At 41.2% G+C, this 18,042-nt stretch overlaps 2 protein-coding genes across 2 annotated transcripts; one reads left to right on the forward strand and one right to left on the reverse strand.

Annotated features, from left to right (window-relative positions):
* Nucleotides 1–2,042: 2,042 nt before the first annotated feature.
* LOC110966500 (fucosyltransferase 7 (alpha (1,3) fucosyltransferase)) lies at nt 2,043–10,448 on the forward strand. Its single transcript, XM_051938809.1, has 3 exons — nt 2,043–2,292; nt 5,212–5,339; nt 6,090–10,448. Exons 2-3 carry the CDS (start codon nt 5,337–5,339, stop codon nt 7,161–7,163), a joined length of 1,077 nt encoding a protein of 358 aa, XP_051794769.1. The 5' UTR covers nt 2,043–2,292; nt 5,212–5,336; the 3' UTR covers nt 7,164–10,448.
* Nucleotides 10,449–10,468: 20 nt separating this feature from the next.
* pou5f3 (POU domain, class 5, transcription factor 3) lies at nt 10,469–16,940 on the reverse strand. Its single transcript, XM_051938810.1, is given in 8 exon segments — nt 10,469–12,654; nt 12,735–12,899; nt 13,230–13,360; nt 13,568–13,657; nt 13,660–13,679; nt 13,752–13,835; nt 13,837–13,891; nt 13,894–16,940. Coding segments are annotated over 8 exon segments (1,422 nt in total). The 5' UTR covers nt 14,510–16,940; the 3' UTR covers nt 10,469–12,393.
* Between the last annotated feature and the right edge of the window lie 1,102 nt (nt 16,941–18,042).

An 18,042-nucleotide genomic window follows, 5' to 3' on the forward strand; every position in this document is an offset into this window, starting at 1 on the left:
ATGATTTTGTTCCAGAAAGCACGGTTCTTCTTTTTGTGCCATGGCAGAAAGTGGTCAGTCAGAAACTCCACATACTTTGCAGAGGTCATTTTCACACCTTCAGGGACCCTAAATGGGCCAACTAGCTCTCTCCGGCTCAAACATGACTCCACCACCTCTTTGCTGACGTCGCAGTCTTGATGGGACATGGTGGCCATACACTACTCCATCCATCTGGACCATCCAAGGTTGCATGGCACTCATCAGTGAAAAAGACTTTGAAAATTAGTCTTCATGTATTTCTGGGCCCACTGCAGCCATTTCTGCTTGTGAGCATTGGTTAGGGGTGGCCAAATAGAAGGTTTATGCAAAACTGCAAGCCTCTGGAGGATCCTGCACCTTGATGTCCGCAGGACTCGAGAGGCATCAGCAGCTTCAAATGCCTGTTTGCTGCTTTGTAATGGCATTTTAGCAGCTTCTCTCTTAATCCGATGTGTTTGTCTGGCAGAAACCCTCCTTATTGTGCCTTTATCTGCACGAACCCGTGTGTGCTCTGAATCTCTTAATAGTGATCACGCCTAAGTTTTTTTGAAATATCTAAGGTTTTCATACCTTGTCAAAAGGCATTCAACTATTTCACTCTTTTCAGGAGCAGAGAGATCCTTTTTCTTTCCCATATTGCTTGAAAATAGTGGTCTGCTTAATAATGTGGAACATCCTTCTTCAGTAGTTTTTCCCTTAATTGGGCTCACCTGGCCAACTAATTATCACAGTTGTCTGAGATTGATTTCAGTGATCCAAAGAGCTCTGAGACACAATACCATGAATTGCATGCGTTTAACTGAAAAACAAAAAAATTAACCTTTATGACACTTAAATATAATTTAGAACGGGGTGTAGAACAGTACTAGTTACAACATGGAGTCTGTTTGGTTTCTAACATCGTCTTGATTGATCAAAGCTTTATGCACCTGTGTCCTTGTGTCTTCCTGTTGCATCAGCATCAGCTTAGACAATGCAAATTAGGATGTGGATTTCACATGATCGTGAAAAACTCCAAACAGACAATCAAGTCCTGTCTTCGCTCACCAACTTTCAAGAAACAAATACAAATACGCCTGCATGGTTTAATTAAATCATCCTCACATGCACAGTTTATACTACATATTACAAGTTGGGAAGAGCGGCACTGAAGACAAATTATGCAGTGTGCAAAATGCCTTAATAAACTTGTGCCGGATAGAAGTGAACATGCGACTGGAGAGGATGAAGCTGGTGAAGAACCTGATCTACCAGTTAACCCACAGGCAGCATAAAATGAGAAAATAAAAAGAGAACATAAACATGATCTGGAACATAAACCTTCATCAAATTTTGTCCTGCAAGAAGGAATTTTTGGTGACTTTCATTGAGGTTTTAGTTTGCATCAGAATGATAAAAATTGAGATTAGAAAAGCAACCCGGTTGGGATAAGTCGTATTGTTTTCACCCACTAAAAGTCCATTCTGAGCAAGGAGAAACACAGCTTTATCTTTTTGTGTCACAATATCACCAACTTTTTAATTTCTGGAGCACCAGATGCAACATCCGCTCACACAGTGAATAATATTCTCAATAAAATCCAACTTTTGCAGTGCTTTCAGCGTTTTTTTCCATCTACCCACATCATAAAAAGAGCATTGTGCTGTTCAACCTTGCCTGGATCACAGAGCAAGGAAGAAAAAAATGAGTGCCATTCAATCATCAACTTTGCCTCAATGCTTTTATTGTCCTATCAACAGAGCAGCCTGCTTCATCTGGTGAAGATTTAATTCTCCTCCCATTTCCTCCTCTCAAACTTTTTCTAATAAATATGCATTTGCAGTAACTTTGCCTAGATTTGTGTGGTGATTGCATACCACATGACTACATTTTGATATTACAACACCATTTTCTAGCTTCTGCAGCTTCCTCCATCATGACTCACACTGGTGTGATCTCCCTTTTGCAACCCCCCTCCCCATCTTCATTTTAGGTCATGTCAAGCGTTTCCTCTTTCCCCATCAGTGCACACATGCAGCAAACTCACTCTGAATAGGCTGGTTGTTCTCGATTGCTAAAGACATGAAGGGACAGAATAGTAGAAGAGGAGGTAGACAGGGTGGGAGCACGTACCACGACGATGTCAACTATCTTTCAGAGAGCCACACCTCAGTTTCCTTCAAAGGATTTTTGCATAAATGCTTAAACGCTTCAAGTTCACCATCATGTTCCTCTTGGCAGCGGACTCACATGGTGCTAGTGGTGACCGAGGACAGCTCATCTCCAGATCAGGTTAGTGGAGGAAGTTTGGGGTTTCGTCTTTGCGTCTTTCTGGTCAGTGTGGTCTGACTTTTGAGATGCTTTGTTTTCACTTTTTCTTTTTAATCTCTGTCTGTGCAATAAATTGCACAGAATCCAAAAGTCAGATTATCAGTTTTGTACATTTGATCATGATTAAAAGTATATTAGTATCGCCTCTGCAGCAGTCAGTAGGCAGAACAGCACCACTGCCAACATAAATCTTTCGCCACATCCTGTGCAGCTCATGTTTGTGTCTCACTTTAGAGGCTCAGTTGAGGAAAAAAACAACAAAAAAAATGTTCATAGGATGTAGCTGTTACTACACTTTCAGGTTGAAAAATGCTCTCCACCACCAGATCTTTAATCTGGAGGAGAAATCAAATGATCACATCGAATTATTAATGAGATTTGTCAGGTTCCAGAAGTCCTGAATTCTGATGTTGTTGACCTCCAGTTCCCAAAAAACTAGAAGATATATGGTAGCACCGATGATATTTATACACAAAACAGTTACTAACTAGTGCTACTGACAATAAGACAACAATGACACAACAACATGCACATACAAAGAGAGCAATGGAGACAAGAGTCTGGCAGTGAATGCATGCTGCAGATAAACACTAAATGAAAACTGTTAGGAAGACATATATTTTTGATAAACTTTAGAATTTAGGAACATAATTGAAAGTGGTTCTGGTTAGTCATAGTTGATTAGAAGTTACAAGACTGCAGGAGATGTTGCAGTGGAGATCTGCTGGAAGAGCTGGTTCACAATTCACAACTTTTTGCCAGAAAAAGGGTGAAACTCCCCCAAAATTAAGCCGCTGTCAAAGGAGAGTCTGATTTGTTCGATAAAAATGGAAGCGTAAGCAAAGAAAAAGCCCAGTTACATTAAGAACAAACCCTAGCAGCTAAGAAAATGTGCTACAAATAATAAAACCCCATGTTGCATCCCCAGTCCTTTATCAGGAAAGTCACAGATGTTCTTATTCCACAGGGACGGCAGCTTCAGCGCCACATACAGAGAGCTCACAGGGCAAAAACCTTTAAGTGACTTTAGAACATGCAGGTCTGGTTGTCAAATCACGTTAATGATTACAAATCACAAATCCTGATGCCAGGAGATCAAACATGGTTCTTGAAATGAAAATGAATGATTTTAACACACATGGAGATTGTGTATTTCAGTTAGAAATAGTAGTAACATATAAACATACACATTCGAACAACAGAATAAATCTGAAACAGGTTTAGGAGAAAAGCTTCTCTGTGTGTTTTGTGAATGTGACAGAAAGCTTTTGTGCATTTATCTCCCATCTACACACTGATTCCAAAATGTTTTCTGCAAACTGAAGCTACAGGATGGCAAAGTCTTGAACTAGTGGGAGTTTTGGTGATGCTACAGTTCCTTAATTTTAGGTTTCTAAACTCCTATGTATAAAGTTTTGTGTATTTGGAGAAGAAGGTCAGAAGGTCAAATTAAGGAGAGCAGCTTTCTGCTTTAGAGTGGTGTCTCCAAGAGAGCATAAAATTCTCTTTTGGGTGTAAAAATCGACTTGTTGCCTGATGCAGTTTCATATGGATCAAAGTCTTCATTGGCGTCATTCTCCAACGGTCTTCTAACAAATTTAAAGCTGTATCCTGGAGTCTGCTGCTTGACGCAGTATAAAGAATTTTCAGTCAAATCTGGATGCCTTTGTGTTGCAGTTTTACATATTATGGTGAAGATGAATGGCACACCTTGTGAAATCTATTTTTACACTCTTATACGTGTAGTTATTGATGTTGTTTGGTTCCAGTTACGCTTAACTTGTGGTCAGACAGTGTTAAACATCACATCGCATAGCAGCCGGCTGCATTACCTGCTGGAGCCATGTGAAGTACGTACAAAGGATGTCGAAGCAGACAGCAGTAGCAGCTCACAGTTTGATGGAAGTTCAGTTTTGTTTTGTTGCTGGCTGCAGTATTATAATGAGCAGAGTTGAGCAAACCTACGTGAGTGTGCTAAAACAATTTCAGCAAAGAATTCTGCTGTAGAAAACAGGAGTACATCATGCTGAAGACTGTTTTTGAAGAGTAAAAATTAACTGAAGCCGAATTTAGACCCCAAGTGTAAATTATAGCATCCTCTTATATTTTATATGATGGTAAGTTCAGATCTGCAAATACAAAACACTCTCTTTAGACACTGGAAATGCAGTAACGTTGATGACTAGTATGAGAATAAAAGTCCTTAAAGGCGCTAACAAGCCCACAGATCGAGTGTTTATTTTCTCATGACACCTCTATTATTATTTATTGCACATTTTCTGCAATATTCCACAGATTGCCCTAAAAAATTGCAATCATGTAAACCAGCTACTTTATTTATTTGTTAGTGCAGTGTTTGCTTACTTTTTTCCCTTTCGGTAAACATACTGAAATACGTCTTTTGTTCTATGATTTCATATGTGTTCTCTGTGAGTCTGAGTACTTCTCTCTCTGTTCCTCATCTTACATTGTGTGAAACTCTGTAGTTTCTAGTCTTGCTGCACAGTCAGGCTTTCTGTTCATCTTCAGGATTTCCCATTTCACAATAAATGCGCTGAAGAGAAAACGCACACACATATGCAGAGGCTAACACACACACAAAAATACATTTTTTAAACAAAAAGGGATTTTTAAAAAATGATATCCAGTGACATAATATTCAGTTTCAATTTCAGACCTCAGTATACTTATTATTTGAAAGATTTTGATCTCTCATCACCTGATCTTTAACTCAGTTTTTTGTCATCCACTCAGCTAAAACAAATATAAATATTTTGTGTATAATTAGTGACTGAAAGGCATTTCTGCACTGATAGTGAAGTTCATTGCTGTCTGCGGTTGTGTCTCTTTCTTAATGCTCTCTTTGTTTTGTTCATACAGAGAAAAGGAATCTTTTGCACAAATTTCTCTTGAGACATGCTGAGCAGAGAGACAACATGATCTCTGATCTGAGGAGGTGAATCCCCTGAAAGCTGAGAGCCTCAAGCTGAACTGGATCTGACCTGATGGTGATGACTGAACTCAACTTACTGTCATATTTAAGTCTTGATTACCTAATTTCTGTGAACTCCATCTAAAATTCTGGTATCATTTTCTGCGCTAAAGCGTCTTTCTGAGTTGAGTCACAGATGAACAGGCCTAACACAGACCTCTGAGAAAGTTAATTCAGTATAAATGTCTTTACTTCACACCTCAAAACTTCTGTGACTTTTTTTTGTAAGGGGAAAAATCCTAACTGTCACACCTCAAGAGTCTCAGTTTGTGTGTATGCATCTTCTTTTTCCCCTTACAAAAAAAAAAAAGTCACACTCAGCAGCTGTGTTGTTTCCGTTTGTCAGGCTCCAGTAGCAACCTGAAGTAGATTTTTGAAGGTAGCAGCCCTAAAAATAATGGAAAGTTGTGCTTGAATGTATTAATCTACTTTTTTTGTGTTTGTATAAAGTGCTTTTGTTTGTCTGGGGTGACAGAAATTGTAGCTAATTTGGCACCGTTAGCAAATAATATTAATTATACATTGAAGTAATTTAAACAACCAGAAGCCTGATATACTTTGTAAAACAGATTTCCTCTGTCATGTATTGGCTTTCATTATGTAGACAAGCAAGCGACACAAGTACTAATGACTCACAGGACTGAAGTTTGGGAAGATAAATCTTAATTTTAATACATCATGTTGCTGAGTTGACTGAACTGACACTATTTCTTCAAAAGCCAAAATCACAAAAGCCTCACATCATTCTTTTTCTATTTGATGACAGGGTTGTAAGAACACTAAAAAGACTGTACACACTTCAATGAAGAGGTGCCTCCTCCTCTGCTTCCTCTGCGCTTTACCGCTGTGCCTTTTCAATGGATGGTCCACAAGCTTAAGAGTGAATCCTTCGGCCTTCAGCAGCAGCAGAAATGTGACCGTCCTACTGTGGCACTATCCCTTCAACAGGTCAGCGAGCCTGAAGGGCGACATGTGCTGGGATCTGTACCGCATCCCTCACTGTCGCCTGGTGGACCAGCGCTCCATGTTCTCCTCGGCCGATGTGGTTGTCTTCCACAACAGGGAGCTGATACAACGCCGCCAGAAGCTGCCCACCTACTGGCCTCGACCACAGGGCCAAAGGTGGGCCTGGATGTCCCTGGAGGCCCCGAATCACAATGGAAACTTGCATCAGTTTGCAAACATCTTCAACATGACCATGACCTACAGGAGGGACGCTGATATCACTGTTCCCTATGGAGAGCTGCTACCTAAGGAGGATGAAGAACTTCTGGGGGAAGACAACCTTCAGGAAAAGACCTCTCTGGTCTGCTGGGTGGTCAGCAACTACAGGCGTCACCACAAAAGAAGCAAAGTGTACACAGAGCTCAACGCCATCGTTCCTGTGAAGGTCTACGGGCGTTGGACAAAGACGCCCCTCGCCTCTTCAGCCCTCCTACCTACAATCTCTCGCTGCTACTTTTATCTGGCTTTTGAGAATGCACTCTCCAAAGATTATATCACAGAGAAACTGTGGAGGAATGCCTACCAAGGCGGAGCTGTGCCCGTCGTCCTGGGGGCGCCGTTAAGCGACTACAAAGCCGTGGCTCCACCTCATTCCTTCATCCATGTCGACGAGTTTGCATCAGTGAGAGAAATGGCAAAGTATCTACAAGAGCTAGCAGAGGACAAGAAGCGCTACGCTGAATATTTGACGTGGAAACAACATTGGAAAGTGAAACTGTACGCAGACTGGAGGGAGAGACTGTGTAAGATCTGCCCACAGTTCAACAGTTTACCTCAGCACAAGGTTTACTCAGACCTGGAGGCCTGGGTCGACGCCAAAAACACTTCAGCTTGAATGTTTTCGGTTGATGGTGACAAAGACAAGCTGCTGCTTTTACTGCATTGCTTTTACTGCATTTTTGACACATTAGCAGGAACTGCCACCACATCCTCCGCATTACTTCTAATTAGTTCTGGTATTTCTATGACTCAGAAAGCATTCTGGTAATGGGCTGATAAAATATACAGATGGTTATATTGAAGTCAGTAAAAACAGGGAGGAAAATGGTTTTAATGGGAGAAAAAAGTGAATATTTTCATGTCGCTTGTCCAGGGACATTGTTTAGACTTATATATGTATGTACCAGTGGCGGCTGGTGAATTTTTCTCTTGGGGGGGGCGCACTTAATTTACCAAACCAAATAGCAGAGCCGGCAACACCGGAATACAAGAACTGATGTAAATTATGTTCACAGCCATTTGATGTGCTATTACTATGCACCACTAGGAGGGTACACCTAAGCACTACTGCTGAGTCAAATAGACAATTAAATGCACGTAAATGTTACCAGCTAGTGAATTTGAATTTATCTCCCCAGTGTTTGATATGATTTGCTCCAGATAAGGTGTAATTGGTACACAAACCCTTAAAATCTCCTTTTCTATAATTAAACAAATTAACAATGTATAAATATGCAAATCTATTTTTTACTTCAAAAGTAAAAACAGAAACAATTCATTTTTCCAGCTTCAAAGAGTGCCAAGTGCTTCTTCTGTCCAGCAAAATCTTTGGAACAACATATTTATATTTACATACTCAAATAAACAAAAACAAATCCATACCAGTGAAACCAACAAACATTGGACATTTTGTTAAAAAAAAACCTAACAAAAAGGCTTAAAGCAGACAGTGCTTCTGTGAGCTAACTTTTACATTAACAACCTGACATGACAATGAGAAAACAGCAAATCTGCATATTTAAGATCAAAGCAATAAAAATTTGTCACTTTGCCTGAAAAAAAAATACTGAAACCATTAGGCATTATACTATGTATAACTGTGCATGTGACAAATAAAACCTATCTTATCTTAGGCTTTGAGAACAAAGTGCTTCTTCTTGTTCAACTAACATTAAATATTTACAATGAAAATAAAGAAAAACAGTAATTCCTCAGATTTCAGAACATATGAAAATCAACAGGCTTTCAGTCTAAAGTGCCACTTGTGTCAACTAACATTTCTATTTACATTATTAAATGACAAATAAGTAAATCCTCACATTTTAGAGATTAAAGCCAGCACCTCTACATCTCTGTTATTTTTTGTATGCAAGTTTTGCTCTTCTGTCTTTGAGACATGCAAATTTCTCATTGTCTCAATGAGAAATTTGCATGCATGTCTGAGGGATCGCTCAGCCGGGCGCGGTGAGCCTGCGCCCTGCGGTCTCCCATCTCAGCCCGATCTCACGGGGATTCGTGAAACTGTCACGTAAGTTTTAGTTTCGGTTTCGTGTGCACCAACACGATTTCGTCATGTTTTTCGTGCCGCTCACCACGAAATGCGCACCAATGTATTTTAAACGGCGGACTTTTCGTGCCACTCAGAACGTATTTCAAAAGAATGTGTATATTATATTTTTAATGTAAAACCGTGGCGAATCCAACGCTATATTTTGCATGACATCGTCCCTAAACGTAACCCTAACCATAACCTAACCATAACCTAACCATAAGCCGGTGGTACACTTACCAATTTGCATAGGAATTTCAAGAATGTCCGGCGGCCGACGGCCGCAAACGCAATCACGCAAGCAGTATACGCCGATGGACAGCTTAGATCGTCATGAATCCGCCGGTATAAACCACTTTCAGATGTGATTACCACAGCGAAAAACATTTCGTGGTGAGCGGCACGAAAAACATGATGAAATCGTGTTGGTGCGCACGAAACCGAAACTAAAACTTACGTGACAGTTTCACGAATCCCCGTGAGACCGGGTTGCCCATCTCTTGAATTGAAGAGGAACCAACTGCGCATGTCAAAGTTCTAACGAGAGTCAATGGGGAAAGATGAGTGCGCCCCGGACGTTTCTAATCTGACTTTTTATTACAAATTATACATCTTAGTAACTCTCTACAGGCTCTATTATCCATTTTGCTTGTTAAAAACATTGGATATACATGTAAATGTAATTTTAAAAACGTTTTATTAAAGGAAGGGCTGTGACTCTACATGATGTGAGACAGAGGGGGCGGCGCCCTAGCGCCCTCTATTGACCAGCCGCCCCTGGTATGTACTACCGTTCAAATGTTTGGGTCACCCAGACAATTTCCATGAAAACTTGAACTTTCATTCATGTGCTAACATAACCGCGCAAAGCTTTTCTAATCATCAGTTAGCCTTTTGACATGATTAGCTAACACCACATTAACTATGTCTAGACTGGATTTCTGATTATTTTAATGCTATCTTCATTGGGAAAAAATGCTCTTCTTCAAAAATAAGGACATTTCTAAGTGACTGCAAACTTTTGAACAGTAGTGTATGTCTATATATATATATATACACACACAACAACAACACAACTAGCATACTATAACAACTTCATATTAACGACAATGACCAAGTGATGCACTGGCACTGATATCTAGCACTTTATACCTGACCTCTGTAGCAACAATAGAAACATTCAGTGGCTTTCTTGCTGGGAGTTACATGCAAAAAATAATATCACTCTCAGGTCTGCATTGTAAGCCTGCAGCTGTTTAATTTGCCTTAGCACAGATTTGAAACAATACTATAGACCTATTCTGTAAGAAACTAGCAAATGCATGAGATAAGCTGAAGCAGCTTTAAGCTCGCTGGCAGGCAAATTTCTTTTGGACAGAACCAGGTTAATCTTGTATTCAATTAAAATGCAACCATTAGAGGTCCAGTGTGTAGGATTTAGGGGGCATCTATTGGGAGAAACAGAACATAATACTCATAGTTGTTTTCTTTCGCATATCCTCACATAAAGAATTGTGTTTTCTACTTGCTACCTATAAGACTTTATATCTACAGAAGGAGCACATCCTTTAGAGGTCACCATGTTGCACTACCACGTTTCTGCAGTGACCCAGGAAAGAAAACCGAGCTCTGATTCGAGAGAAGACCCTTCATGTTTCTAGAAAAGGAGCTTTAAATGACCCGCACTACTAGATACCACTAAATGTAACTCACTGGATCATCATACTTGAAGAAAAAAAAGACAATGTTGCATTTGGTTCCATCTTCCTTAAAGAAGGATCTTTATTGGATCATCAAAAAATAATAGCAATGATACAGTAAAATCCGTTTACATGGCTATCTTTTGCCTACGGGAGTCTAGCCAGTCTCCGTTTACATGGCTTATCTTTTGCCTACGGGAGTCTCCAGCTCTGCAACTGCAGCATTTGTGTTTAACAGAAAAATCTGTATAACATTTGAATCTAACCAATCACATTCTCATCATGCTCTCTAGCATTCAAATGGTGAAATGTTGATTCATTTTAAAAAGCAATGTTTTATTCCATTATCTCCTGGACTGTATTTGCTTTTGATGACTGGTTTCATTTGGTCTGTTAACTGTTGATTTCAAGCTTTTCTTGAATTACTAATAAAAAAATCATGGTTTACTGTCAGAGTCTACGTGGAATACTATGAAGTACTCGAGACATAAACATAGCTCAACTTCTCCAATCATATGTAAAACAGACATTTCTACTTGTCGTAGTTAACATGTCAGCATGCATGTAAACTGTAAATATCACTTTTACTTCTGTAGTTACAGTTGCAAACCAGCATTGGCATCATTCACTTTTGATGGGAATTAGCAAAAAACACTGAAGAATTCATTAGATTGCATTTACAAAAAAAAAAAAAAAAGTTCTAAAAGGAAGAAAAAGCCAAATTTGCTTGCTGCAGGCAAACATTAACATTTAGGATGTTTTAAGAAAACATGTCATTGTTGCTGATATTAATATATTAATCATTTACATTCTCACTAAAACTAATAGCTTTAGTCTAACCCAGGTGTCAAACTCAGTTCCTGGAGGGCCACTGTCCTGCATGTTTTAGATGTTTCCCTCTTCCAACACACCTGATTCAAATGATCAGCTTATCATCAAGCTCAGCAGAAGCCTGATAACGAGCCTGATCATTTGAATCAGCTGTGATGGAAGAGGGAAACATCTAAAACATGCAGGATAGTGGCCCTCCAGGAACAGATCTTGACACCCCTGGTCTAACCATTCTGATTGCACTCTTACGGTAAATATTTAAGTCAGGAGCATTAACTCAAGAGGTAAGATGAGCCAACAATTAATACTGAGAACAACAAATTGAGATGTAGAATTGAAAAATATTCAAGTATGAGTGAGAACTCTGAGGTCAAATCCCTGACATTTAATATCAGTTTAAAAATGATCATCCAAGTAAAAACAACTTCATGAAATCCAATTAGCACTCAGACTTGACTTTCAGTAGTGTTATTCAACATCAACACAAAACTACAATTAAAATGAAATGAGGGAAAGATACAAATACTGACAGCAAAAAACATTCCCCCAAAGTTACATTGAATCAAACCAAACCCCATTAATGTTCCAAATATTCACCAAAGACGTCAACGACGATAATCATAAAGAGAAAAATTAAAGAGATTGTAGTCAACATTAAAAATGTAATTTTGTGCAAAAAAATTCAATGTTAAAAATGCATATTAAAAGAGCATTTCCTATTGCAGTGACAGAAGTATTGCACAAATAATTTGACAAGAACTGTCAAAAATGAATACTGTTTAAGGAGGTTTTCCCTCACATTGATTTCATTGGCACCCCAGATTCTTCCTTGTCTGGCCCACAGAAAACCTACCCAGGAATTAATCTGATCCTTAGACCATTTACAACCCCATCTTCTTTCCACATGTGGACCAGACAGCACCTAACCTTTGTTCTAAACCTGAAGTTATTACGCACAATGCAAGAACACAAAAATACAATAACATTCCATTTTTAAATTTTTTTTTTCCTGTTTTTTTGTTTGAAGACAAATCAGCTGGTGTGAGGTGGCGGTCATGGGACAGCAGCTCGTTTGGTTTCACCATCACAACGGGAGCAAGAGACCACTTTGCTCCATCCCACTCACAATGTTTCAACCCCATGGCACAAGCTGATTTTTTTTTTTTATCTGGTTACTGGAAGTAGAGCTCATTTCCAGCATGTGTTGGGGTTGAACAGAGGGCTTGGGGAGGCAATCTGTGGTTCTGGCTGTGACTACCGCTGGTTTATCCAGTCGGGTGACCAACCAGTCCGGGATGCAGGGCTTGTTTCAGGACATCAGGCGGGTGAAGAGAGGGCATGTAGAGTGTAGGAGGAGGAGCTCCAGGGTAGCTGGGAACTGGGTAGCCCTGACTGGGGATGGGGGAAGGGGCCATGCTAAGGGGGGAAGGACTCTGCTCATAATACTGACCGTCACACTCCTCATCCAGCGGCAGGGCCAGACGCTTTCCCTTCTGTCTCCTGTTGCAGAACCAGACACGTACAACCTGCAGAGGACAGCATTCATTAGTCAATACTATCATCTCAACACTAAAAGGAAAATTTTGCTTGGTAGATTTGTGCTTACGTCTCTCTCCAGGCCCAGGTCATCTGAGATGTGCGTGATCTCCTGAGTGTTGGGCTTCGGACACTTGATGAAGTAGGATTCAAGAGCAGAGCGTACGGCTCCCTCCAGACTGGTCCTCCGCTTTCTCTTCCTGGTGTCGACAAACACCCGCTCAATCTTGTACATCTGAAGAAACACAAATGTGTTTGTAAGAAATTATACATGTTAGTTACAGTATTTATGAGGATGTGTACATCATACAACACAACAGAATACAAATCAGGCAGGTTATGTACTGAACAGATGGTGATGGTTCCATTAAAGTTTTTTGTGGTCAACAACCAGCTGAATTATTGCCACTAGATGGCGTACTCTGCATCACAGAGCAGATGGCCTGAGTTTGACTTTCTCAGCAGGAAGTTCGGCCCAACCTGAAAAGACCAGCCACTACCATCAAGCTAGGCCATCATCTTTGTCTTGTAAACTAGTCAGCAGATGCCACAGATACAAACTTACATCCTGAGGATTTTCTGAGGTCTCGGCCTCATCCAGCCATCTCTGCAGAAGAGGCTTCAGCTTGCACATGTTCTTGAAGCTCAGCTGCAGAGCCTCAAAACGGCAAATGGTTGTCTGGCTGAACATTTTTCCTGAAATGGAAACACAAAAAACAAACATCTCAGCATCGAGATTGCTGAATTCAGAAGGAAAACTCTGAGCACCAGTCTACCCCAAAACTGAAACCACACAGATATTAGGATGAACCAATTAAACCATATTTTACACATTTCTAAATTCTACCATCTCTGATCTGGCTGACTACACAAACTAATATCTAAACACTGGAAGTTACTTACCATACAGGTTACCCAGTGCAAGGCCAACATCTGCTTGAGTGAAACCCAAAGTAATGCGTTTGTGCTTCAGCTGCTTGGCAAACTTCTCCAGTTCTTCAGTGGAAAGACTCTCCTGCACAAGAGGAAAACAGAAAATCAGAACCAACTGAGAAAAACGAGTCAGTAATCTTGTGAGTTCTCTTACCTCCTCAGAGTCACTGCACCCCCCGCTGGATGAGCCGCTGCTCCGGGTGCTGGAGACCTGGTTCTCCGTCTGTGGGTCGGTGGGCGCCTGAGACGCGTTCACGCTGAAGAACGCGTTCCCTGGAAGCCCGTTGCCAGGGGTGAGGGGGACATGGATGGAGAAGATGCCGAGGACGTTGTGGGATTTTGATTGTTCCCACCGGGTGGTGTGATGTGGGCGATCCCGGGCCAGAAGGACGGGTTCCAGGCTGCGGGGTAGAAGACTCCGTTGGGCACAGCGGCGGAAGTCGGCGGCGTCTGGAACTGCTGAGGCTTCACCCCCGTGGAGTACTCGATACCGGTGTCCCTCTCCACCTTTATCTCAGGTAGTTTGATCTGCTCACGGGTCTCGGCTACCGGAGGGCTTGAGTTAGTGGGCTGGGTGGCTGCGGTCACACCGGGTACCTGGCCAGTGTATTCAGGACCAACGAATGGATACCAAGGTTTGGGTTGGCCGAACTCTCCAACCTGCAGCTCGGATCCTCTGTAGTCGCTGGCGACGGGTGGAAAGGGGAAGAATGACTGCGCAGAAGCCGGTGTGATCCCGCTGTAGGTGGTTTTGCTGTAAAGGAGGCCCGGGTCTGGCAGGACGCCGTGAGGAAGCTGGAACGACGCAGCGCTCCCCAAACCCTCCTGAGCCGAAGCCTGGATGCAAGGGTTGGCCCTGCTGTAGTCGTAAGGCCGAATCTGGCACTCCGGACTCTGCGCTCTTTCAGACATCTTCCAAAGTTGAACAGAAAAAGTTAAAGGCGGCTGGTTTTAAACCTTTTCACCCGTTTCAAGTTGAAGCTCGGAGGAAATAAAGGTGAAATAGGCTAAAACTAAACCAGCATCAGAGAAATTAGGCAAGAAATGAAGGCCACAGCTGCCCTTTTGGATATCTCTGCGGCCTAGTCCATGAAGGTTTGCGCTCAGCTCACCTGCAAGCTCAAATGTCCCTCTCCAGCCCCAGATCCACAGGTTTTGCTCCACACAGCTGTGGGCGTTGGTGATACCAGGACCTCTACGCCTATTGGCTGCAGCAGACAATTGGTGGTAAAGAATGGTAAATGTGCAAATGACCTTGATTATTCCCAATGTAGCAGGCGTGGTTTCACATAAACTCCACTGCAAACTAGATACATTTTCTTGATTTTAAAGCGAATTTAACACTTATTATGCAATTTGAAATTGTGTTTTTTTTTCTTTTAAAAGGCACATTTGCAGAACGAAAAGGGCCTCTGCTCCTGTAAATACATTCTGTAACACCATAACCTCATGCATGAATTATAAGGCTGGCTTTGCTTACAATTATTCCACTTTAAAAGACGGCTTTGGTATTAAAATCCTGTCAATGTGGCCTGAATCCATCCATTTAGAAAAAATACATCCAGAGTAACTGTGATCAAACACATTAACTTAAATTAATCAGGGCATATTTAATTAGAAACAAACAGAGGCCAGGTTAATTTGATGGCTTTGAAAATGAGATAAGCAAAACACACAGAACAGGAACACAGTGAGTGTAACGTTTCATGAGATAAACCTAAAGAGATGGAATTATACACCCAAACGACTGTAGATAAAGAGGTTCACTGAGGTTTTCACTTGTAGTAGTATAGATTGTTTGTGGGTGTTTAAGTACTTGTGGTTTAATCTGGACTGTGTTTTTGTTGTTTTTTATAGAAATAAGATTTAGGTATCAATAGTAATACATTTCCACACAACACCGTGGAGATTTCGGCACCTTTACGCGCAGTTTCTTGTTAGAATGGGGAAAAAAACTACCAAATTCATAAAACCATCAAACAGCATTCACGTGAACTTCTCCCATTTAAGCGATGATCCGCGGCCATTCAGAGGCCTCAATGGCCGAAGCATCAGGGCAGATGCGCTACCCCAGCGCGAGTCGTTCGCTGCAGATTGCGGCAGGAAGACGCACTGCGGGAAGGGAGAGGGGGTGCCATTGTGCGACCGGGTCCGGGGGCACCCTGTGGATTTCAGATCCCGAGTCTCGATGGTCGACCATTAGCGCCTTTTCACATTGAAACAATAAGTCTCCACTCTTTCATGCCGCCCACACCCACTGCCCCCCTGCCATCTGAAACCGGTTTCACCCTGGACTAAAGTCTGAGGTGGCCAAAACTGGCCTGAGGACTGAGCTGTCTGCAGGTGGAATAAGCAAGACCTGCTGGACTTTAATGTGCAAAATGTGGGGACCACACTGTAAAAAAAAAGTTTGTAAGTTTTAGGGTGAAAAAGTGTCAAACCATGACAGTAAAAATCTGTAAACTCTAAAACAGTTTGATACAGTTTATGTGACACTGAATACTGTAAGGTCATCAGGACAAAACTGATCATGCTCAGTTATTTCATTTAAAAAATGGAAATCAATACTGTTTTTGGATTTACTTCTCAAAATATCAACCATTTTTTACAGCTACCTGTACTTGTGCTGATTTATTTAATACAAAAATTACAGTTTATACCGGTCAAATTGATGTACTTTTCTGTTAAAAACAGACATATGCTCTAAGATTTATGAGTGTCATAGCTAAAAATACATATATTTAATGTTAAATACACAAACTCTTGTGTTGATAATGAAAATGCTTTAATATTTCTAAGTCACAGAAACTTTATTTTATATGGCATTTTTATGTGAATTTTCAAGATTTTAAAGGTTAAAACTTTTTTTACAGTAATATATGGAATGAAGCACATTTTTTAAACATAAAATCAACAGTCAATACACTTTTTGACTGTAAATGAAGAAAATGTTTTACTGTAGCATTCTGGCAACCACAGCTGTGGAAATTTTACCGTAAAAATATTTTTTTCTAACTTATATTGCAGGTGAAGTGAAAAACACCAAAATGATCTTTGTGATAGCTGACTGGGGTGCTACTTTGGCAGATAGCTCAGTTTATTTATCATTCTGGGAAAGTTTAGAGGCACAAATGTGGTATGAAATGGAAAATTCCAATGAAATGTAACTATTTCTTCCAGAAATATACAGTAACTTCTCTCATAATGGTCCATGTCACTAAAACAATGGATTTTCCCTTTCTGACTCTGATATCTCTTCAGAGCCCTGAGGGAGTCCAAGAAATAGGGAGGAGGAGGGGTGGTCAGCGCTGAATGAGGATCGCAGTGAGGAGGAGACTGCAGTGGAGCACTGATTCCGCTGGGGACCCCTGAAGGGAAAAGCCGAAAGTAAAAGAAGAAAGAAGAGGAAGAAGTAGTGAGCGAGATGCTGAGAGGAAGAGGCCAGGGGTTTAGGAGAAACACCCCCTCCCCTGTGATGTCCTCAGATCTTGTCTTAAGTTCTCCCTAAGGTGGCCTCTTGAAGGACAGGCAGGGTCAAACAGAGAAAGGGAGAAAGTTGTAGATTACTGAAAAGCCTGCTGATACCGAGGCAGCGTGAAGGCGTTGGACACCTCAAACAGTCACACAAGTGAAGACGGCACCACCTCCAAGACGACCAAAATAAAGCCCAACGTATTTTGGGTAACAGAAACTTTCTTTGAATGTGACACATCAGTTATTCTGTGCATTCCCCCGGTCATGTGATCGACATTTGCTGCTGATGAGATTTCACCTCTGAGTAGCTTCAGTAGTTATGAGACTCTGTGATCAAGACGCCAGCCTAAACTGATCAATCAGACCTCCCATCTTTTGTCTCACTCCCAGTTTTTCATCTCTAACATCATGTGGTTGAAACAGGATCAGATTGGTGGTGAAGTTGGCACAAATACGGCTCATTTGTTCACCTTTTCTTGACTTATTATCCTTCTGTACTGACAAATGCGTCTGCTAACATCTGTGATACTTGTGGCTGCAACACACCGAGTACTCAAGAACTGTGTCAGTTTCACTTGGCAGGTCATGTGGTTTCTGAAAGGAACACTTCTGAGAAGATCTCTTGGTTAGAAATTCTCCACAAATCGATGTGTTCTTTGTGAGAATCGCAGAATGGAAAAATGTCACAATCACAGTCACGAAACACAGGTAAAAGACCTTTTTTTTGCAAACAATAAAAGTATCATAAGTGATATCAAGCATGAGGGCACAAATTTAATCAGTGCTTCTGTCTTGCTACTGATTTGATCAAGCTCCTGCCCTGTAGTCTTAAATCCATCCCTCCTGTTGAGAAGCAGCATTCGTCTCCCACGAGTCTGATGGCTTTTTGATTTTCCTCCTAACGGCTCTGCCATTGACACGCCCCCAGGTTATCCTCCCCGGTGCCGGTGGCTGCCTTTCTCCCACATCTG

The sequence above is a fragment of the Acanthochromis polyacanthus genome, chromosome 18 (genome assembly GCF_021347895.1).
Source record: "Acanthochromis polyacanthus isolate Apoly-LR-REF ecotype Palm Island chromosome 18, KAUST_Apoly_ChrSc, whole genome shotgun sequence".
NCBI classification, from domain to species: Eukaryota; Metazoa; Chordata; class Actinopteri; family Pomacentridae; genus Acanthochromis; species Acanthochromis polyacanthus.